The following is a 24,159-nucleotide window of genomic DNA, read 5'->3' as shown; positions in this document are numbered from 1 at the left end:
TCAACAGGTTTCTCTTGTTGCCGCCAAGCAGAACCGAAGATAAAAGCTTAATACCCTCAATGTGTTTGCATAGACCTGCCTTTCCACTTCATTTGGGTTTCATTTTATTCTATTTTCGTTTGTTATGTTACGTGAAAAAGATATGGCGGTGGATGAAGCTCGTGCTTTCAGACAGTTAACAAAAGTGGAATTGGTGTCACAGGGAAAGGAAGAACCTTGGGTCAATCGTCTGTAACGAACTCATTTGCTGAAACAGAGAACTCAGCAGGGGAGAGCCACGCACCTCCTTACAGAGGATTGTTGTGGGTACCGATTTGAGCAGTTAAGCCCTATATTTCATATAAATAATTAGTAACATGTAAGCCATGTGCCTAATTGGGAGCTCTCTCTTTAAGAGACCAGTTGGTGGGAGGTAGGAGTGATCTGGTCTGGGTCATTGTTGCTAGGCAGATTAAGCACTCCCCATCCAGAAGCTTCCGGAAGTGGGTTTGGTAGTTTTGGGTCTGCGCCAATGGGTTCCCTGGTGCTGGAATCAGACGACAGGAGGGCGAGCAGTCAGGGCAGCTGCTTTGCCCTGTGTGAGCTGGGAGAAGCTGAGCCCAGGAGCAGAAAGCAGGCTGCCGTCCCTAACTCTGACACATTTTGCAGCAGGTTAGTGATCCTGTTAACCCTCGAACAGGGAAGCCTGGGCAATGCTAATTATAGCAATTAAGGGGAAATTGGGAGGGAAAAATAACTTCAATTTAACTGGTTTCAGAGTCCCAGCCGTGTTCGTCTGTATTCGTAAAAACAAAAGGAGGACTTGTGGCACCTTAGAGACTAACCAATTTATTTGAGCATAAGCTTTCGTGAGCTACAGCTCACTTCATCGGATGCATGCAGTGGAAAATACAGTGGGGAGATTTATATACACAGAGAACATGAAACAATGGGGGTTACCATACACACTGTAACCAGAGTGATCAGCTTAGGTGAGCTATTACCAGCAGGAGAGAAAAAACCCTTTTCTAGTGATAATCAAGGTGGGCCATTTCCAGCAGTTGACAAGAATGTGTGAGGAACAGTAGGAGGGGGGAATAAACATGGGGAAATAGTTTTACATTGTGTAATGACCCATCCACTCCCAGTCTTTTTTCAAGCCTAAGTTAATTGTATGCGGTTTGCAAATTAATTCCAATTCAGCAGTCTCTCGTTGGAGTTTGTTTTTGAAGTTTTTTTATTGAAGAATTGCCACTTTTAGGTCTCTAATCGAGTGACCAGAGAGACTGAAGTGTTCTCCAACTGGTTTTTGAATGTTATAATTCTTGACGTCTGATTTGTGTCCATTTATTCTTTTACGGAGAGACTGTCCGCTTTAGCCAATGTACATGGCAGAGGGGCATTGCTGGCATATATCACATTGGTGGATGTGCAGGTGAACAAGCCTCTGATAGTGTGGCTGATGTGATTAGGCCCTAGGATGGTGTCCCCTGAATAGATATGTGGACACAGTTGGCAACGGGCTTTGTTGCAGGGATAGGTTCCTGGGTTAGTGTTTTTGTTGTGTGGTGTGTGGTTGCTGGTGAGTATTTGCTTCAGGTTGGGGAGTTGTCTGTAAGCAAGGACTGGCCTGTCTCCCAAGATCTGTGAGAGTGATGGGTCATCCTTCAGGATAGGTTGTAGATCCTTGATGATGGGTTGGAGAGGTTTTAATTGGGGGCTGAAGGTGACGGCTAGTGGCGTTCTGTTATTTTCTTTGTTGGGCCTGTCCTGTAGTAGGTGACTTCTGGGTACTCTTCCGGCTCTGTCAATCTCACTCACCTGCACATCTACCAATGTGGTATGTGCCATCATGTGCCAGCAAATTTGTTCGTCTCTAAGGTGCCACAAGTCCTCCTTTTCTTTCTGTTGTAACTGTATGCTTTGAATGTTGTTTTGATTGTAGCCAGACTGTTCTGACAGTGAACTCGAACTGTCAGACTGGTCTCCTGCCAGTTGTCAGAGTCTAGGTTCGTCTCTAAGGTGCCACGTCTGCTGGGGTGGGCAGGCATCCTGGAGTCCTTTCTAGAAGAGAACTGGGAACTGAGTTGGGAAAACCAATTTGAAAACCGGAAGCTCAGGTTAAGACTTATTTATTGATAATATTCAATAATCCTTCAATTCCAGTGCCACAATGAATACAATTGCTTCAGTCTGATAAGTTTCCCAAAGGGAAAACTTCACTTCTCTCCAAAGGGAGTTGAGAGAAAGGAGTTTTTCGAGTCCAAGAAAGACAAGGCAGGTGAGGGTAAGAGCTGGTAGAGGACCAACCTCTGTTGGTAAAAGAGAAAAGCTTTGGAGCTAACCCAGAACACTTCTTCAGTTCTGTAGAGCCCGAAAGGTCATCTCTTCCATACACAGCAGTTGGAACGTAAGAGCAGAGATACCGAGTCAGAGCAGTTCATGCAGCCCACTATCCTGTCTCCTGACAGCGGCCAATGCCAGACACCCCACAGGAGACACCCAGGAGTAGGGGCTGCATTTCTGTACCAAACAGTCACTTGAAGGAGGCAGACAAAGGCCTTTAAGATGAGGCATCCACCACTGTCAAAACATCATCTCCCTCCTGCAGGCGACTGACGGGCTGAATTTGTTCCTTGTCCTCCTGGAGTCTTGTCTGCAATCAGCACTATCCAGTCCCTCTGTGTGTAGCAGGAAGAAACACAAATCTTGTCTGAAAAACAAGCTGTCTTTTATTCCTGAGCAATGGATCTTCCTGTTTGTTGTTTCCGGGTCCGGAACTGGTTTAACTGCAGTCACATTGTGTTCCGATTCCAGCTGTGGGAGATGTTTGTCTGATGTTTCTGCACGATGGGGAAATAAAATCTTGAGTCTGTTTTTTTTTTCTCCTGCAGATTCCTTTGCTGTTCCAACGATAAGGACATGAACAAAAGGGAGGCGAAATAAAAATATACCCCAGATTGCAACACAGTTAGGGAAGGAGAAGATCAGGGTTGAGCCAAACGCTTCCAAATAAAAATTGATACTAAAAATTGAGGAGGGGGGAAGAGATCAGGCACGTGTGGATCCCCTTGATCATTGAACTCGGATTGCTAGAAACAAAGTTCAGGCTTTTACATTGTCGAAAAGGAGTTGGGACACCTGCTCTGCTTCAATTATTTGTTCTCTGCCTCTGTCTCTCTCTCCACCCTGCCCTTTCTTTTCTCCCATGTCTCTGCCTGCCTCCTCCTGCTCCCTCCACCCCTGCCCTTTCCCAGGAGCTCTCAGTCTGCAGCAGAGGTCTCCACACTTTTGATGCTCAGGATCACTTTTTGAATTGAAGGCCAACCCAGGATCTACCCCGCCCCTTCCCCCATAGCCCTGCCCCGCTCCCCCCTTTGCTCGCTCTCCCCCACCCTAACTCATTTTCACCAGACGAGGGCAGGGGGTTGGAGGAAGGGACCAACGCCCTCCTGTGGCTCTGTGCGCTGCCCCTCTCTGCCAGCACCACCCCCTCAGCTCCCATTGGCCACGGGTCCCCATTCCCAGCCAATGGGAGCTGCGCGGGCAGCGCTTACAGGCAGGAGCAGCACGCCGAGACCCCCGCCCCCCCGCCCCACAAGGCCGCAGGGCTGTGCTGGCCGCTTCTGGGAGCAGTGCGGGGCCGGGGTAGGCAGGGAGCCTGCCTTAGCCGCAGCCCCGCTCGACCACCAGCGATTGCGGTCGACCGCTTGGCGACCACTCGACAGCACCCAGGGAAAGCCAGAGCTTCCCTGTTCCACAGACGGCCCATGACCCTGGGTCCGGGGACACGTGACCGAGGCCACAACCAGTCACCAAAACCAAATGGCCCTTTACGGGGAAACACCTCTGCCTCCTGCCCAACTTCCCCCCACTAAAAAGGGGAGACCCAGTGCTGCCTTGAGGGGCCTCACAAGGGAAATGTCAACCCCCCACCCCACGAACTCCAGTGTCACCCCCGTGGCACCAGCACAGAGGGAGCCCAGGGAGATGGGATCAGGGGCATCCCTACCGTCTAGGGTGCCCTACGCAGCCCAAACACCTGCTCCCCCGCCCTAGGGAGGGTCTGGGCTGCGCGAGAGCCCTGCGGGGCCAGAGAGGAAGGAGGTGTGGTGCGCCACTTTGGGGGGCCTCACGGGGCCCAGAGCAGCCCGGGGGAGGAGCGAGGGCCTGGCAGCGGCCGCAGGACGCGGAGCGACCCAGCCCCATCCCCAGCCCACTCCGGTCCCCCTACCCCAGCCGGGTCCCTTGCGGGAGGGGGAAGGACTGCCCCCGTACTCTCCAGCCGCGGGAAGCGGAGGGAGGCGGCTGGGAGAGGGCACAGGGGAGTCGGCTGGGGCCGGGTCGCTCCACGTCTCACCATTGCTGGTGACTGCGGGGTCCAGCCGAACCCCTGCTGCCGGGGCAGGCCCCCTGCCTGTCCTCCGGGCTGCGTCCGTGGCTGGGGGCAGAGGCTTGGCGGGGGACAGGTTGGATGGGGCTGAGCCGGGGGGAGAGGACGAAGAGGCAGGGTGGAGGGTGTTGTCTCGGGCCCCACGCCCCCCTCGGGACAGCCCTGCCCCAGGCAGTGGGTGCAGCCCATGGGCCGGGGGGCTGGCCAGGGGATGGGGCTGGCTGCCGGAGCGGGGGGGGGGGGCACATCTGCAGCAGGCAGCTGCCAGGGGCACCGTGAAATGTGGGGCAATTTGGTGCCCCAGAGTTCAGGGTGCCCCACACAGCTGCATATTCTGCATCCGCCTCGGGATGCCCCTGGACGGGACGGTGGGGTGGAAGGGGGGAGGCAGAGAGGGGACGGGGGGGCTCTCTTTTCCCCTTCTCTCTTCACTTTCTGTTCTTCTCCCCCAGCCTGCGGCGGCTCCGCTGGGGCTGAGGCAGCTCCGAGGCTTCTCCCCGGGGCCGGGGGCAGAGAGTCACTTTCCTGCCCCCCCCCAGCGCTCCCCCCCCCACCGGGGTCTCCCGCTCATGGGGGGGCACCGGCTGGGGGCGGGCAGAGCCCGGGGCTGCCCAGGGGGCTGGTCCCGGCTGGAGAAAGCCCCCCCCGGCCGGGCACGGAGGGGTTAATGACGGGCCCCCCCCAGCAGGGACCCCAGGAGGGAGCCGCAGCTGCCCAGCCCGGGCTCCCGGGTCCCACGGGGGCAGAAGCAGCATCTGGTCTGGGCCCGAGCCCCGCCCCCAGGAACTGCCCCGCCCCCGGTCTGCTCCAGGCCCCGCCCCCAGGAACTGCCCCGCCCCCGGTCCGCTCCAGGCCCCGCCCCCAGGAACTGCCCCGCCCCCGGTCTGCTCCAGGCCCCGCCCCCTGGAGCTGCCTCGTGTCGGGTCTCTCGGAGGAGCAGCTGCGGCTCCCCCCTGGGGTCTGTGCTGGGGGGGGCCCGTCATTGACACCCCCCCCCCCCCGTGTTTGGCCGGGGGGGGGGCTTTCTCCGGCTGGGACCAGCCCCGGGCTCTGCCTGCCCCCGCCCCGGTGAGTGGGAGACCCCGCGGGGGGGAGTGCTGGGGGGGCCAGCAAAGTGACTCTCTGCCTCCGGCACGGCTGGGATTGGGGGGGCAGAGACTGGGACACGGCGGGGGGGGTCCCTTGTGGGGTGAGGGGGGGAGAAGCCGGAGTTCCCGGGGGGGGTTGAACTGTCTCTGTGCAGCCAGGAAATTCCCGGGGGGGAAGTGGGGGGCGGGGGGGAGTTATTTGGATCCTGTCCCTGTTTGTGCCCCTTCCCCCCCCGGCACAACTGCCCCCCAGTTCTCCCCTTTTCTCTCTCAGTAGCTCCCACGTGGCTGTAAACTCCCCCCTCCCCCCCCCCGATCCGCTCTCTCGTCTCCCCTGATCCCCCCCCCCGTCTCTCCCTCCTCCTCACGTGTCCATTGAAACTCTCCTCCCGTGCGGGGGGGGGGCGGGACCCCCCCCCGTTTGATCCGCAGGGACCCCCCCCCGTTTGATCCGCAGCGATTTGTCCCGGTGTAGGGGGAAGTTGTAGCCCGGAGCCACCCCCCAACCTGGCTGCCCCCGGCGTGGGGGTGGGAGGAGACGCCGGGTCTCTGCCGGGGCGGGGAAGGGAGGGGCCCGTGTCCCCCCGGGGCTGCCCCCGATCCCGGCTTCCCAGTCCCACTTGCTGCCCCCCAACCGCAGCACCGTTGCCCCCAGCCCCCACCTGCCCATCCCACACTGCTGCCCCCTCCCCTCCCCCAGGTAGCCCTACACCACCCCCCTGCCCTCTTCAATCAGCCCCTCAGAGGGCTCCCTGCTGCCCAGGTGAAGGGGGGCAGTGGGGGGGACCATCACTTTCTCTTTATGTATTGGACAGGCTGGATTTTATATGACAAACGGTCCCCCTTTTCCAGCTAGCTATTTAATAGCCACATAAAATCCCCCCCCCCCCCCCCGGTCTTGGTGTTTATCCCATGTTCTCAGTTGCGTAGTTTGTGACACGTTTTCTCTGTACGTCTCAAAGATTGAAACAAAATACCCTCAACGTTTGCCCCACTTTTACTCTAGTTGTCTACTTCTAATTGAATATGCCCCTGAGAGCTTTCCCTGTTTCTGTGATTATAAATTACGAAGAAACTCTCAGATTTACACCTTTTCTCAGATTCCTGAATATGGATCTAAAACGTTTGCCAATGTTGCCCATTTCCGCTCTATTCATTGACCAAATAGTGGTGGGAAATACACTCAGCTTTTACCTCCTATCAACGACTGCTATAAAATCCCTCTCATTTTCCACTTTCCTCTCTATAATTTGCATAAATGGATCCAAAATCCCTCAGATTTCCACCCTTTCTCTTTCATTTTGAACACTGATCTCAATCTCAGGTTTCCCTCCTACTATGTCATTATCAAATGTCAATTAAAAATCCTCTCGGGTTTGGGGCTGTTCCCCATGTCTCTAAATCCCAGCAACTTCTCCTTCCTTGGGGGGAACCTGTCGCCCTGAGTCCTTCTCCATCCTGGTTGGGAAATTAACCCCCCTGCAACAATGATCGTCTTTCCCTCTCCTTTGAGAATCATTTGTTCCCTCCTTTATCTCTGTTAAAAATGTTTGCTGATAAAAGAGACTAGCCATATACTCAATACCCATTAAAGCCAGAGGCCTCCCCCTGTTTGGGGGATCGGTGGTTCCCAGCTGGTGACAGGAGAGTTGGCTGGACCCTTTTCTTTTCTCCAGCTGGCATGGGATGGGGAGGTCCCTCTGAGTGCAGCGTGGGTCCAGAAGTATCCCAAACCCCATAACAAAGGGTCTCCGTGAGGGGTGGCTTCCCGCAGTGCAAAGATGTAGCCACCTGTGGGGTGGATCCATGGTGGCCATTATTTGCTAGTGACAGAGTATGGAACTTTCTTACTTATTTTGGCCCCTCTGTGCCTTCCCTTCTGCTATTAAAGAAGCGTCCCCGCGAGCTCCCCCTGCCTGTGTGACTGGCTAGCAAGGGGTGGTGATAACTTTCTATCCACTTGTCAGACACTGCGAGGGAACACTGTTGCTGGGGGTGGGGGATGTCTGTGTGGGGAGATTGCAGCGGGAACTGAAGGGGCATTGTAGTAGGGGGAGGCCTCTGGGTGGCTGGGCAGGGGGGACCCTAGTCAGGTTGGTGGGTTCTGGAGGGTTTGGGGTTTCGGGGGGTAGTTCTGATGTGCCCAGCCCTAAGGCTCTGGGTCCTGGAGGTGGGTATCACTGGGGGCCTGTTGGCTGCAGACCAGTGGGGGTGGGGGGTGTCTTGGGGAGGTGGGGCAGGGGGTTAGATGCTGCCTGGTGCTGTGCCAGGGGCTCTGTCTGGGATTGCCCAGCTGGCTCTTGGGACCATTGCCATGCCCAGTGCACAGAGCTGTGGTGGGGCGGTCCCTGGCGCAGAGCGAGGGGTCCTCCTGTAAAGCGTCAGGGGGTCCTGCTGGGAGGAGGAGGGGGTCCCAGGCAAATGGCGTGGCAGATCGTGGTGGAGGGCAGGTGGGGGTGCTAGGCAGTCAATGGGGAAATCCCAGGCAGGCAGTGAGGGACTATAAAATGACTCTACACAAACAGCCCCCCACCCCATTTCTCCTCCCATTTGCAGGAGCAAATCCAGCCATGGGGGAGCAAACAACCCAGGAATGAGAGTTTCCTAGCAGACAGGCATGGAGAGGGCACAGGGAAAAGGAGACAGAGAGACTGAAAGCGTCCGTGGGATAAAAGAGTTTTTAAAAAATGTGTCTGTGGGCTTATCCTGGCAGGAGGGGCCAGGTCTCTGCTGTAATAAAGAGACTGAGCATTTTCTCAGCACGGCAGAATCTAGGATCTCGCTCTGCAGGGAAAGAGCCTGGGGGAAGCGTGATGTGAAATGAACTAATGCCCGTTCCTAAACCTCCACAACGGCCCTTCTCGCCCGGCCAGGCTGCAGAACGACGCTCACGTTTCGTTCCGGTTCATCCCGTCCTCCATGGGACAGGGGAGCGACATGGGTGCAGAGGAGCCAGCTCAGGTAGGGATTACTGGGGGGGTTCTGATTTGTTCCTGCAGGAGGGTGAGGGACAGCAAATACGCCGGAGAGGGGAAGGTTTGCACCGTCTGGTTTGGAGGTTGGAGCGGGGCAGGAAATGCACAGGGTGGAGAAAGGGAGGAGGCCAGGGGGTGGCAGACCTGCTGGGAGTTGTTTAATAAGTGGCCTAGATTTGAGGAAGAGACCCATGAGGTTGGGAGGTGGAAATGCTCCAATTTGGTGAACAGAAAATAACCGAGCTACATGGGGCTGGGAAAAAGGCCCAGACTCCTAGTGCTGGAGCCTGAGCCAGCGAACCAGCGGGTGCCTTGAAATATGAAGGGGGCAGCCACCAGTCAGGCTTAGGGGAGATTCCCCTGCCTCATATCCAGCTCCTGACAAGGAGGAGGGTGTTGGGCTTCCGACAAGAGATCTCTCCCTAGACCTTGCTCGGGGCAGCATCTCCTGGATCAGTCTGTGGCTAGTAGGTGTGTGATGGATCTGCTGGGAGAGAGGAGGGGCTCTCTCTTCGTCCCTCACCCTGGTGTTTCCTGGGTGCTCTGAGCGGGGTGTGGGTGGGCCTCTGTTGACTGCGATCCACCCAGAGTTTCCGTTTGATTGGCTCCTCTCCCCCACGAATAGTGGGGCTGTGAGTGGGGCAGCAGATCCTGAGTGTGGGGCTCTTGCTCTTTCAGGGGCCGGTGACCTTCGAGGAGGTGGCTGTGTATTTCACCAGGGAAGAGGGGGCTCTGCTGGACCCCGCTCAGAGAGCCCTCTACAGAGACGTCATGCAGGAGACCTATGAGACTGTGACCTCGCTGGGTAAGGGTTCCCGTCCCCTTGGTTCTTGGAGGGGGAAATGAAGAGATGAGGTTCACCCCACCCCTGAAATGCCACCTCTGCTCTGTCCTGTTCCAGCATCACCCCAGCATGCCAGTGACACACACACGACCAGAGACCCTCCCCGGCTGCAGAACACTGTGGGGACAGAGCACAGGGGCAGTACCGCACAGTGTCCAATATCTCCTGTTTGCACAAGTAAAACTGGGGGGGTTAGGTCCAGCATAACGAACAGAAGCTTCCGACCCCTGGCCTTCTCTCAAACCCTGAGTCTTCTCCACCCAGACCAGAATGTGCTTGGGGTGTAAGAAGCAGGCTGCTGGAGTCAGGGCTGCTGGTCCAGGGTTACTGATCACACAGACACTCGGGGCGTCCTTGAATGCTGGCTGGGGGAATCTAGACAAGGGAGCTCCAGCATCAGAACATTGAAACTCACCCAGGACTACAGATGACACAACTCCTCACCGCTCCGGATTGCCCCCGTGCATGGGAAAATGGCCTAGGTTGCTGGTGAAAATCCTTGAGACCTGGAGAGTTGCTCCCCCCATCCCCATGTGCAATAGCCACAATCTCTCTTCTCTGCAGACTTGGTTTTTTGAGTCCCTCATTCCTGAAGTCACATGACCCCGATTCTAATTCTTATTTTTCACATTCTGCTTTTCTAGACTTTTTAGAGTCTGTTGCTTCTGAATGCTAGTTTCTAATTTCCCAGTGTTCTCCACACCCAGGGATTTTCCTACTCCCTCCCATTGCACTGGACTCACTAGGTTCCCTAGTATTTAAAAACGGCCACACTGGGACAGACCAAAGGTGCATCTAGCCCAGTGTCCTGTCTTCCGACAGTGACCAGTGCCAGGTGTCCCAGAGGGAATGAACAGAACAGAGAATCATGAAGTGATTCCTCTCCTGTCACCCATTCACAGCTTACGACAAACAGAAGTTAGGGACACCATCCCTGCCCATCCTGGCTCATAACCATTCACGGACCTGTCCTCGATAGATTTCTCATGGTGGTTTTTTTTTTTTTTTTTTGTAACCCTATTATAATCTTGGCCTTCACAACGTCCTCTGGCAAGGAGTTCCCCAGGTTGACTGTGCGTTGTGTGAAGAAATACTTCCTTTTGTTTCTTTTAAACCTGCTGCCTAATAATTTCATTGGGTGATTCCTAGTCCTTGGGTTATGAGAAGGAGTAAGTAACACTTCCTTATCTACTTTCTCCACAGCAGTCTTGATTTTATCGACCTCTCTCATATCCCCCCTTTGCCTCTTTTCCAAGCTGAAAAGTCCCAGTCTTTTTCATCTTTCCCCATACAGAAGAGTTTCATACCTGTAATCATTTGGGTTGCCCTTTTCTGAACCTTTTCCAATTCCAAGATATCTTTTTTTGAGATGGGGCAACCACATCTGCATGCTGTATTCGAGATGTGGGTGTACCATGGCTTTATATAGAGGCGATATGATATTTTCTGTCTTATTATCTATCCATTTCAGAATGATTCCCAACGTTCTCTTTGCTTTTTGACTGCCGTGGCACACTGAGTTGATGTTTTCAGAGAACTGTGCACAGTGACTCCAAGATCCCTCTGTTGAGTGGAAACAGCTCATTTAGACCCCATCATTTTATATGTGTAGTTGGGATTATGTTTTCCAGTGGGCTGCAGTATGGTGCTATCCTGACATCTAGTACTGCTGAGATCCTGCATTCAGTGATATCCCTGCCCTTCCTGTTCCCTTTCTCATAAAACAAGAAGAGCATCCACATGCGTATTTACCTTCATTCCTTCAGCGGTCCTCATGAGAATCCCTGATCGGTTCCAAAGTGTATTAAAACCTTTCTTAAAGGGTTAACTCTTGGTGGTTATCAGGTCCTGTGAGTTTGTAGCCCAGAAAGACCCCCCTCAGTCAGCTCAAACTCAGCTGTTTATCCCCCAAAAATCTGTTGTCTTCAGTCTCCTGAATGAGGGGAAATCTGTCACTACCCCTTTCTGCGTTGGGTAAAGCTTCAAAAGGTGGAGCTCTGCAAAACCAGCCTTGAGATCTGGCATTCATCACCCCGTAGTGATACCAGATTGCACAGGAAACCCATCCCGCAGCCCTTCCTGGTATCATCTGGCGCATCTCGGCATCATAGTCTGTGAAGAATTCATGCTTTCAAGGGCTGGCTTAGATATACAGATAACAGTCCTAATTAGGGCAAGAGTCTGCAGGCAATGAAAAGAGGGTAATTGACAAACGTGAGCAATATCTAATCCTTTAAAGCCTGAAAGTGCCTTGGGGGGAGGGACAGGAGCCATCTGTGTGGGGGAGGTGGGGCCCAGACACTGGGCATTGAGAGCCTAGAGCCAGCTGTGTGCTGGAGAGACGGGGCATGAACCAGCTGTGTGCTGGGGAGATGAGCAGGGGAGAGATGCTGTGGACACGGCCGCGATCAGGTGTGAGTGCCGTCCTCTCTGCAGCATGATGAGAGAGCCTGGCGTCCCACTGCTGATCCCAGACTTGTATGAGGAGGGAAGAAATTGGCAGCAAGTCTCGACCGCAGCCAGCCTGTGCCCTGGGGAGGAGTCGGGTGTCTCCAGGGAGAAATCTGGGGGGTTGTGACCCTGCATGCCCCACCCACCCTCTGATCAGCAATTCCAGTTATTAACGGTGATTCCAGAAACGAAGAGTAATTTCGGGAAAAAATGCAGTCCTAGCGACAATTTCTAGAAAACACTGGCCCTAGTCGTAACATTAAATCCGATAGTCTCAAGATATAGGCCTGTGTTGATCAGATCTGTCGCTCTGCCTTCACGGAGTTCACTCTGCTGGTGGGTTCTACCCCTTCCCCCATTCTGTGTCTGCCTTGTCTATTTAGATTGAAACTTCTTCAGGGCACGGGCCATCAACTCTTCTCGGTTTGTACTGTGCCTAGCAAAATGAGGACCCACTGTTAGTTGGCCCTTAGGCACTAAAGTAATGAATATGATTTATAATAATCATCTCCTGACACTTTGAGCCAAGGAAGCCGGCCTTGGGATGTTACTACTTAAAAGTGAGCTGGGCTTAAAAGCATGGAATATTCTTTGTGACAAGTATCCCACAAATTCCACTGACCTCCCTTGGTTTCTTTGCCTTGAGCAGGGTTTCCAGTTTCCAGAACTGACGTCATCTCGCAGCTGGAACGAGGGGTGGAGCCGTGGGTCCCAGACCTTCATGGCTTTGAGAAAAAAGTGCTCCCGAGAGCTGCCTTCTCAGGTGAGGCATTGGTTAAACCAACCCCAAAACTGTCGGTGAATACAGGAAACATTTGGGATGCCCTACAAAGACCTTGTGAGCTCTCCAAGTTGAGGATTGTTCCCTGCAGATGTGGAATCATTAGGCAGAGGTCACTCATGGCTTCCCACCTATCCTGACTGACAACTGGCAGCAGGTCCCTCCCCAATCTCGCTGTCCCCTGAGATTTCTTCTGAGATACGGACCCAGAACTGATCCCTTCCTTTCTCTCCTCTGGGGAAGGTTTAAGGGAAAATCAGCTCCTGAGAGGTTTGATCTGTCCTGTACGCATTTTGGTTTCTTCATCCCTTTTTCCATTCTTCTCTCTGAGATTTCCTTTCTCTCTGGCGCAGGCAGAGACTTACGTCTGGATTCTCTCTGTCTCCCATCAGATGTTGGGATGGTGAGTGAAAACGAGGAGGAACCCCAGCAGGAAGATGCTGAGCGAGTAGAAGCACATGGGATGTTCTCAGGAAGGTCCAAAGGGAATGATTCTGGGAGCTATGCACGCCCAGAAAAAACAAAAGGCTGTGAGAGTCAGCAGAGGCCAGAGGAAAACTTCAGTAGCCAGTCAGACCTTATTACACGTGAGAGAATGAACTTGGAAGGAACACGCTACACATGCCTTGAGTGTGGGAAAAGCTTCAAAGGGAGCTCTGACCTTCTCACACATCAGAGAATCCACACGGGTGAGAAACCTTACGCATGCAGTGTGTGTGGGAAATGCTTCAAGCGGAGCTCACACCTCATTGCACATAAGAGAATCCACATAGATGAGAAAGCTTATGGCTGCCCTGAGTGTGGGAAACACTTCAAGCAGAGCTCACACCTTATTACACATCGGAAAATCCACACGGGTGAGAAACCTTATGGATGCCCTGAGTGTGGGAAACACTTCATTGACAGTTCATCCCTCCTCTCACATCAGCGAATCCACACAGAAGAGAGGCCCTACACATGCTCTGAGTGCGGGAAAAGCTTCAATCAGAGCTCAACCCTTACTGCGCATCAGCGAATCCACAAGGGTGAGAAACCTTATGGATGCCCTGAGTGTGGGAAACACTTCATTGATAGTTCAGCCCTCATCACACATCAGCGAATCCACACAGGAGAGAGGCCCTACACATGCTCTGAGTGTGGGAAAAGCTTTAATCAGAGCTCTGTACTGAGCACACATAGAAGAATCCCACGGGTGAGAAACCTTATGGATGCTCTGAGTGTGGGAAACGCTTCAATCGGAGCTCATACCTTATCATACATCGAAGAATCCATACGGGTGAGAAACCTTATGGATGCCGTGAGTGTGGGAAACACTTCAATCAAAGCTCAGCCCTTATGACACATCAGCGAATCCACACAGGAGAGACGCCCTACACATGCTCTGAGTGTGGGAAAAGCTTCAAGCAGAGCTCAACCCTTATTAGACATCAGAAAATCCACATGGGAGTGATCTGTAACAAATGCCTTGACTAGGGCTGGCCAAAGGTGGTTTGTTTTTTTTTTAAATCACATTTGCTAATTCCCACTCAGTGATCTGAGCTCCATCTTCACCGTGGTTACTCAGCTCCCGCAGATGAGTTGCCTGCTTCTGCCTTTTGCAGCTCACCCTTCTTTGGGGTCAGTCCTGTGATCTTTTCTATCAACTCCTTTCCTTTTGAGTCGAAGGAGCGTGTGTCCCTCCAGTCAGGAATGTTCATCAGCTCCAGGTGGGGGAGAGAGGTTTGTTCCCAACAAGCTACACTGAGGCAAAAACTACCCGTGCCGTACATCCACTAGGACTGCACATGGCGTCGGCTGCTCAAGTTAGTGATCTTCGTGTTAAAAGACAACTACAGTTGTCGTGCAGATGCAGCCGAGGTGCAGTGGTTGGCATTAGCTTTCCCCTTGACCTGACCTAAACTCCGTCACTTTTCCTAGTCTAAACAAACCCTGACCATCACAGTTATACTGTTCCCCCATTTAAAAACAATTGTTAGTCATCAAGTTCCCCCACCAGGAACATATTGTTTCATTCCCAGTTGTCACAGTTCATCAGAGCAATGTTGCTTCAGGTTTTCCTGAAGGCAGATATTTTTACTACCGTTTTCCTCCCTTAAAATATATTGAAGTATAGCAAAGAGCAGGAACAGGGAAGGGATAGAGAAAAATGTCTTTTCCCCTCTGTAACAACAGAAGAACATCGGGTAAATCAGAGGGATTCTCCGTCGCCATCCCAATCCCCCTGTTGTTCAATTGGTAAGGTCAATATTTCCCGAAGGGGCTGGGAAGAGGATTCCCTAGTAAATGATTTGGAACTAAGCAAAACACCCATTCATTTGCCTCCCAAAGCAGTTGTGGCCCATGCCCTGCAGGAGGTTGCTCCTGAAGATCTCCCCTTCCTAATCAGGTGCATGTTGCCTATTTGGGAAATGCAATCCCTATCTAGGTAGAGATGGGAAAAATGGAAGTGACATTTCTGTTCAGCTCACTCCTGGGAGATGCTGTAAATGTGTAGGAAATGAAATCCATGAGGAATGTGATGGAGCTGCAGAAAGACACCCATTTTGAGTAGATACCTGACATTTGGTGTCTTACAGGGATTCTAAGCCGCACCTGAATTTAGTCCCTTATTTAAATCTGTGCCACCAGATTAAAGAAACAAAAGGGCATATTTGGGGGAGTTATACCTCAGTATCGCTGCTGGTATGTTGTGTGGTTGGTGAAGAATTCTACACCAGAGAAGTGTAAAATTGCTACAACTCAGGTCAAAGATTTGACAAGAACTCAGGTAGAAATGACAGGTACGAGTGGTTGATTTTCACCCCAGAGATGGACGGTCTGGTGACCTGTGGCCGGGGTAAACTGTTTTTAGAACGCTGCTCCCTAGTGAAGTGGCATTGCTCACACTTCTACAGGATGCCGTGATGAAACTGGGAACAACTGTCTTTTACCATTTGGATCCAAAGTTTCCTGAAGCACAGAGACAAACAGCTGATTCCTTCAGAGACATCCCATGCCTATGGGTCCCAAAGTGGCTGCCTTGCTGGACAAGAAGCACTTCCGTGTTGGTTAAATGATGGTAGCCAATGAGGGAATGTAACAGATTCCAAGTTCAGACTGCAGGATACATGAATGCTGAGTCCAGAGTCTGTGGTTTGGTCTCTTAGTTTTGCTCTTGAGTCTAATGCCTTTGTCTCACTTCTCCGCCTCCTGCTACTCTGAAAGATTAGAAAGTGTGAAAGTAGAGCACAGGTGGTTTTTCTCACGATGCAGCCTTCCCACGTAGCGTGAGACCCCTTCCACCCACACTTCTGGGAGAAGACCCAGGGAGAAATGAAGCCTCAGAAATGGAAGGCTCCTAGGTTACGGTAGAATGTGACTTCACACAGAGCTCACTGGGTGAAAATGGGAATTAAGAGAAAACTGCCCTAAAGGTTTATAGTTTGTAATCTTTGAATAAATTGTTACCAGCAACAAGAAAATTACACATGAAGTTTATTAGTGTAACGTAAGAGGCTGATTCTGTGATCACTTTCAGTGTTACAGTATAATTTAGGTTTTCTTCTAGCCCCCTCCTACTACATAGGAAATGGTGGCTAATCCTGCAATTAAAACCTGCCTCCAAAGGAATGAGAGTGGGGGAACATGTGAGAGAAATAGCGTGTAAGAGAATAGAGACCCAGTATAGCCTGGAATGATTTCTATTTCAAATGGAATTTATTTGGATAAATTTGAAAATAAATCTTCTGTTGGGAGGAAAATTACTTGAGACAAGATGTGGAACCTTTTCCCCAGTGAGAGGGGAACAGCCAGAGAGTTCCCCAGGGCTCTTGTTCGCAAAGCAAAGATGTCACCTTAGGCAGGAGATGTCAAGATCTACAATGGTGATGGGCGTGTGATGGGAGCTTTTCTGGGTGGTTGTTGTTTGGTTGGTTTTTTTCATGTAATTTTTGTTTTGTTTTTGCAACCAGTTATTTTTATAGGTGCTGAGGCCCCTTCTCCTTTTGAGCACAGCTCTTTAACCCTCAGGCCTGGCTCTGGAAACCTCAGAACCGGCTTTGTGTTTTTTTCATGTTTGCTATCTTTGGGGTTCGCACATCCACACGACATGCGGTTCACAGCAACGGATACTTTGAGAAACGTGCTGGGCGAAGCAGGTCTTTTCCAAACTGAGATTGGCCCAAAGTCTGCCTCAATTCAGCTGGATTGGGACACGTCTGTGTCAAAGGAGTGGTTCACACCTGATTTGCCCAGAGACCTCAGGGGAGGGGTGGTAAGATATAGGATAAGTAGGAATTGACAACAATGAAGTTAAATATAAAGGTGAAAGACCCTCACCTGGCAGGTCAACAAGCCTGTTCTGTTCATTCCCTCCAGTGCATCTAGCACTGGTCACTCTCAAGTAGCACACTGGGCTTGATGGACCATTGGTCTGACCCAGTCTATGACCCGTGTTGGGTTCTTATATAAGCCCTCTACGGCCTTGTCTACACTGGCAAATTTCTGCACAGGAAAGCAGCTTTCTGCGGTGCAACTCCCGAGGTGCACACACAGATTTCATGATGCATGATAGAAAGGGGCCATGACAGGGACACACTGCAGTGCAGGGTCAAAGTGAAGGAGGTATGGCCCGCCTACCACAAGGTGCAGGAGGCAAACGGCTGCTCCATATTGGGGGCTAACTAACCCCAGCATCACAGCAAGAATCTACCTAGCACCTGGAGAAAAAATATAAATGAGAGTCAAAGACACCCCCACGTGGCCTGTCTCTTCCCCAATCTCAACACCCGGAAGATTGTCTGGAAGACTCAGAATTTGAACTGCGGAGATTGGTCCCAGGCTGAGAGGGAATTCAGTCTGTGTTTTAAGAACTCAACATTGCCTGGAGCAACCAGTGAGTGAGAAAAGCTGTTTGATCCAATTCTTGCTTAGTATATTCAAATTAGAGTTCAGACTGAGAGTCTATTTCCATTTGTTACGTAACCACTTTTGACCTCTGTGACCAACACTTATACTGAGTTAAAATCTAACTTTCTGTAGTTAATAAACTTATTTTAATATTTGATACTTACTCCTGAGTTTGTCCAAAGTGCTTGGGAAAGTTGCTCACATGACAAAGGCTGGTGCGTGTCCAGTTTATTTTTGATGAAGTGGCGAACTCATTAATGAGCTTACACTTTTCAAGAGCAGGCCGTGAGCCGTGTGAGATGGTACATTTCTGAGGTGCAAGGCTGAGGGCTGGGGAGATACGCTGGTGTCTCTGGACAATTGAGGAGTGGCTTGTAGAGCATTCCTGCAACTTAGCTGGGTGCTTTGCTGCATGTTGTTGACCAAATGATCGTAGAACCCTAGGATATCGGGGTCGGAAGGGACCTCAGGAGGTGTCTAGTCCAACCCCCTGCCCAGAGCAGGACCAGTCCCAACTCAATCATCCCAGCCAGGGCTTTGTCAAGCCTGACCTTAAAAACTTCTAAGGAAGGGGATTCCACCACCTCCCTAGGTAACGCATTCCAGTGTTTCACCACCCTCCTAGTGAAAAAGTTTTTCCTAATATCCAACCTAATTCTCCCCCACTGCAACTTGACCATTACTCCTTGTCCTGTCATCTGCTATCACTGAGAATAGTCTAGATCCATCCTCTTTGGATCCACCTTTCAGGTAGTTAAAAGCAGCTATCAAATCCCCCCTCGTTCTTCTCTTCCGTAGACTAAACTATCCCAGTTCCCTCAGCCTCTCCTCATAAGTCATGTGTTCCAGACCCCTAATCATTTTTGTTGCCCTTCGCTGGACTCTCTCCAATTTATCCACATCCTTCTTGTAGTGTGGGGCCCAAAACTGGACACAGTACTCCAGATGAGGCCTCACCAATGTCGAATAGAGGGGAACGATCACGTCCCTCGATCTGCTGGCTATGCCCCTACTTATACATCCCAAAATGCCATTGGCTTTCTTGGCAACAAGGGCACACTGTTGACTCATATCCAGCTTCTCGTCCACTGTCACCCCTAGGTCCTTCTCTGCAGAACTGCTGCCTAGCCATTGAGTCCCTAGTCTGTAGCGGTACGTTGGATTCTTCCGTCCTAAGTGCAGGACTCTGCACTCGTCCTTGTTGAACCTCATCAGATTTCTTTTGGCCCAATCCTCCAATTTGTCTAGGTCCCTCTGTATCCTATCCCTACCCTCCAGCGTATCTACCTCTCCTCCCAGTTTAGTGTCATCCGCAAACTTGCTGAGGGTGCAATCCACACCATCCTCCAGATCATTTATGAAGATATTGAACAAAACCAGCCCCAGGACCGACCCCTGGGGCACTCCGCTAGATACCGACTGCCAACTAGACTTGGAGCCATTGATCACTACCCATTGAGCCCGACAATCTAGCCAACTTTCTACCCACCTTCTAGTGCATCCATCCAGCTCATACTTCTTTCACTTGCTGACAAGAATACTGTGGGAGACCGTGTCAAAAGCTTTGCTAAAGTCAGAAATAACACATCTACTGCTTTCCCTTCATCCACAGAACCAGTGATGTCATCATAGAAGGCAATTAGATTAGTCAGGCATGACTTTCCCTTGGTGAATCCATGCTGACTGTTCCTGATCACTTTCCTCTCCTCTAAGTGCTTCAGAATTGATTCCTTGAGGACCTGCTCCATGATTTTTCTGGGGACTGAGGTGAGGCTGACTGGCCTGTAGTTCCCAGGATCCTCCTTCTTCCCTTTTTTAAAGATTGGCACTACATTAGCCTTTTTCCAGTCGTCCAGGACTTCCCCCGATCGCCACGAGTTTTCAAAGATAATGGCCAATGGCTCTGCAATCACATCCGCCAATTCCTTTAGCACTCTCGGATGCAACACGTCCGGCCCCATGGACTTGTGCACATCCAGCTTTTCTAAATAGTCCCGAACCACTTCTTTCTCCACAGAGGGCTGGCCACCTCCTCCCCATGTTGTGCTGCCCAATGCAGTGGTCTGGGAGCTGACCTCGTGAAGACAGAGGCAAAAAAAGCATTGAGTACATTAGCTTTTTCCACATCCTCTGTCACTAGGTTGCCTCCCTCATTCAGTAAGGGGCCCACACTTTCCTTGGCTTTCTTCTTGTTGCCAACATACCAGAAGAAACCCTTCTTGTTACTCTTAATATCTCTCGCTAGCTACAACTCGAGGTGTGATTTAGCCTTTTTGATTTCATTCGTACAGGCCCGAGCACTATCCCATGGTGAAAGAATCCAAAGCCTTCTCTCCGACACCTGCGTAGCCATTTGTTGACTTCCACCATTCGACGGTCTCTACCCTGTCCTTTTCCTTCCACGGGGAGGATGGACGAGAACACCACTTGCACCTCAAACTCCTTTATCCTTCTTCCCAGAGCCACGTAGTCTGCAGTGATCCGCTCAAGGTCATTCTTGGCAGTATCATTGGTGCCCACGTGGAGAAGCAGGAAGGGGTAGCAATCCGAGGGCTTGATGAGTCTCAGCAGTCTCTCCATCACATCGTGAATCTTAGCTCCTGGCAAGCAGCAGACTTCTCGGTTTTCCCGGTTGGGATGGCAGATAGATGACTCAGTCCCCCTGAGGAGAGAGTCCCCGACCACCACCACCCGCCTCCTTCTCTTGGGAGCGGTGGTCGTGGAACCCCCAACCCTAGGGCAGTGCATCTCATGCCTTCCAATTGGCGGAGTCTCCTTCTGCTCCCTTCCCTCAGACGTATCATCTGGTCCACTCTCCGCATTAGTACCTGTGGAGAGAACATGAAAACGGTTACTTACCTATACCGGCGTTGCTGGTACATGGACGTTCCCTTTTTTTCTTCTGGAAGTCACATGATGCCAAATTTCTTCACCGTCCTCCTGTCCCCAATGTGCAGTCTGCTCTGAATCTTCAGAACCTTGTGCCCGTAGAAGCATATCGTGACGTCTGTCCAGGAAATCTTCAGTTTCTCTTATGCAACGCAGGGTCGATACCTGTTGCTCCAGACCTTGAACCTTCTCTTCCAATATGGAGATCAGCTTGCACTTTGTACAGACAAAGTCACTTCTGTCCTGTCTCGAAAGGTCATCTGTTAACTCTGCTTTTGACTTCAAACCATGTTGTGCCAAATCATCTTTCACCACCCCTAACTAATTTACAACCCTTCAGCAGCCCTTGCTGAAGCAGCACCAAACTTGAAAGATTCCAGGCAGCTTCCTGTAATGCTACCCTCACTTCGAACCTCTCACAAGCGGACTGAAGTGTCTCCTTTCCCTGGAAGGCATTCAGTCCCCATGGGCAGGGACCTTCTTCCACTACCCATACACCAAGGAGGGTGGGCTCCTCAGCCACCCCCCATTCCTCTGGGTCCCTGAACACTTCCTCCATTTCCTTTTTCATCTTATCCCAGGGTGACCCCTGCACCTGGTATGGGCCCTGGTTCTTCCTTATCCATTTATCCAAAAAATCCTTTACCCTGTCTTGCCAGAACCCACAACTGCCATCACGAGAGTTCGCGAGACCCCCTCCAAGCAGCTGTGCGGACTGTTGGGGAGGGGGGCTTACAGGCTGCCACTCACCTTTCCCATGCGATGCATCCGAGTCAGTCACCGGCACCACGATGTTCGGGGGCTTACCTGTGCTACTCAACTCCAGCTCCATTATTCACGTAGCTGGAGTAGACGTACCTTAGGTTGAGTTCCAGTGGGGCCTACACCTTACTCTTGTTATTGGGGGTAGAGAACAGGGGTCCATTGGAGAGCAATCTGCAGGGTCTTTACTAGACCCGCTAAATCAACCACCGGTGGATCGATCTCAGAGCATCCATCCCTGATGTAGTGTAAACCTTCCCATTGTCACACACAACCTTATTCCCTTGAGCACAATCCAGCCCTACCCCACCCCCTCCCCCCTACACTCCATTGGATACAGCCTCTCGATGACTCACCAAGATGGGGGCTTGTCTCTGCATCTCCCCAACAGGGGAGCAGAGAGCCTAAAGGGCCACAGCAGACAAATGGAGCTCGGCAGGAATGGAAGAGACTTTCCTCCTCTTCTTAAAAGTCTCCTTAACCTCACCAATGAGAAGTTCCAGCACTGGGTGGCTTCAAACCACCAACCGTCCTATCAGCAGCTGAAGGCAGGTCCCAGCTCTATCAGACAGAAGGATACCACCCAGCTCACTTGCATGTGGCCTTTAGCGTGGATTCATTTTGGCTTATACACCCCTCACCCCCATCTGGGCTCCAGCGGTGCAATGGGTTAGCTCCTAGTACTTAGAGAGGAGCAATGCTGAGGTTGTGAGTTCAAGCATCAGCTTTCTTTAAGTAATGGCTTCTGCCATTCATCTTGCCCGGCGGAAAATACAATTCCGGCTCAGAAGACACCCAGGTTCTCTTCGTCTGCAGAGTGCAGGGCAGATTCCACAGATCTACAAGGCTCCATTCTCCACCCGCACCCTGTGTGAGGAGGCATCAAGCAGAGCCCAGAGCACTGCCCATCCTGTGATTCTAGAGCCCCTGACTTCCCCCTCAACCTTTGCTCCCCAAACCACCTTCCTGCACTCCCTCTTGGCTGTGAGATTCAAACCCTGCCTGGCTTTCGATATCTTCATGTGGTTTTTGTCTGTCGGGTTGATGAGCATGTGGGTCCTGTGTGATTTCTGTGGATGCCTTGCATAGTTTTGTGTGCGTGTGTTTGATTTTTGCCGGCAAATTGTTTTTTGCTTCGTATTCTTTTGGAATGTGGTTTTTGTGCTTTCGTCTTGTGTGCTTTTTCTGTATGTTTCATGTGTGGATTTGTTCTTTGTATGTTTTGTGTGGCTTTCCCTTATGTGCATATGTCTCTGTGTGCTGTGTGGGTTTGTGTGTGGGTCTGGTTTTTGTTAATGCCTGCATGGGCCTGTGCAGTGTGTGGTTTTCTCTTTCTCTCTCTGTTTGTATCTTCATGTGTAAATTCACTGGAATGTTTAAAAAGATCCACAGCTTTGCCAATTTTCACCAGGAATTTTTCTCAATCAACAAATTCTCACTTGTTCCCTACCTAAGTGTTCACTCTTGGATGGCATCAAATTAACCTATGAAATTCTGACCTGAAACCTCACCTGCTTTTCAGGGATTCTTCCTTAGACTCAGAGGATCAAAAGCTGGAAAATTCACCTAATTCAGTTTAAAGGCAAAGCTTCACTGAGAGTTGAAATTCCAAGCCCCTATTTACAAAATGAGAAAAAGAACCAGGGGAAGCACTTCTTTTTGGTTCACAAAATAAAGCGTTTGTCATTTAAGGGTTTGTTTCCCATATTTTAAAACCACAAGGGGTCTTCGTAAACACCCAGTCTGACCTCCTGTCTAGCACGGGCCCGAAACCTTCCCCCGAAGAATTCCTTTTCAACTAGAACAGATCCGTTTAAAAAAAACAGATCCACTTTTGATTTGAAAATTTCCAGGAATGGAGAATCCACCAGGACTCTGGGTAAGATTTTCACTGGTTAATTACCTTCCCTGTCAGAAAGCACGCCTTATTTCCAATCTGAATGTGTGCTAGAACCTGATGAGAAAACCTTCCTTCTGTCGAACTCAGCAGAGATTTTCTCATTGACTTGAAATCACAATGTTTCATCTTGATCCCAGATTTTGGTATCAACAAAATGCATTGATTGTATTCTGACATGCAATGTGAAACAAACACCCCTAGTTGGGCAGAGGGATAGAAGTAGGTCAGCCACTGAACCACATTGCCTTTCATCAGTAGCTACCTGAGCAAGGTAGTAACCAGTGGCCAACAGGTGAAAGGCCCATCATTTATGCTTAGAACACGACAGCAGCTAGACCTCAGGAATGGAAGAGGCTAATGGTCAGTTTTGCCAAGATGGTTACTTCCAAAGACTGGTATATAGAGTGGGATGAAAGTTTTTTGCGTGAATATTTTATTTGCTGCAATAATTTGGTTGACCCAAAATGATTTTTTGGTTTTGTTTCAGCAAGAAGACTGACATCTTGGGTCAACCTGAGTGTCTATTACTGTTGTTATAACATTGGTTAGGCTAGCTAGCAAGGGGAAACAAGAATTTGCACCTGTCTATTTGTGGAGATCGAGGTGCACAATGGAAACATGCCCACATTCTGCTCCTAGTCAGTGGGAAGCTTTGATTTTGATATGGTCTCCAAAGCCCTTGCCAAGATCACGTAGAAGATGGGGGAGTCAGGGAAAAAGCGTCAATTTGTTAAAATTGCAAGTGAAGGATAAATTAAGGTGTTTTGCTGTAAAGTCACTTTTCCCTGACTGGGAATTGAACCCAGGCCGTGGCGGTGAGAGCGCCAAATCCTAACCACTAGACCACCAGGGAGAGGATGAGGCTCTTGTTCTTCTCAGCTGTGCTGCACTTCCTTAGGCTATTTTCTGTCCAATTTCTGAAGCTGCTCCTTTGTCCATTCCCTGAGCGGCTAAGAGCAGAGCGGGCAGGAACCCCTGTGCTCAGGGTCACAACCTGAGCCCAACCCAAGCCACTGAAACAAACTCAAATGATGCGTCAGCTTCCTCCACTAGGATCACAGAGCAACACAGACAAAACCCAGGAGGAACAATCCTCCTCTGCCTTCATTGACCCCATTGCAACCCTCTCAGCAGCCGACCTGGGCCTTCTTCTGGGAAGGACATTGAGCTGATAGGAACTTTGGCATAGAGAGCAAGGGAGGGACTTTGC

At 51.1% G+C, this 24,159-nt stretch overlaps 2 protein-coding genes and 1 non-coding gene across 3 annotated transcripts in view; 1 reads left to right on the top strand and 2 right to left on the bottom strand.

The window, feature by feature from the left end:
• Positions 1–24,159, bottom strand: part of LOC141978952 (uncharacterized) — a 189,967-nt gene that overhangs the window by 134,455 nt on the left and 31,353 nt on the right. The gene's annotated exons all lie outside the window — the stretch shown is intronic.
• LOC141978749 (uncharacterized) lies at positions 7,882–13,984 on the top strand. Its single transcript, XM_074941068.1, is given in 6 exon segments — positions 7,882–7,910; positions 8,334–8,421; positions 9,114–9,240; positions 12,380–12,493; positions 12,865–13,695; positions 13,698–13,984. Coding segments are annotated over 6 exon segments (1,476 nt in total).
• On the bottom strand, positions 23,731–23,802 carry TRNAE-CUC (transfer RNA glutamic acid (anticodon CUC)). The gene has a single exon. It is a non-coding gene; the product is annotated as a tRNA-Glu (tRNA).

Source organism: Natator depressus, chromosome 28, assembly GCF_965152275.1.
Source record: "Natator depressus isolate rNatDep1 chromosome 28, rNatDep2.hap1, whole genome shotgun sequence".
Classification (NCBI taxonomy): Eukaryota; Metazoa; Chordata; order Testudines; family Cheloniidae; genus Natator; species Natator depressus.
The sequence above is the reverse complement of the archived record's forward strand: the minus strand, read 5'-3'. Positions and strand labels throughout refer to the sequence as shown.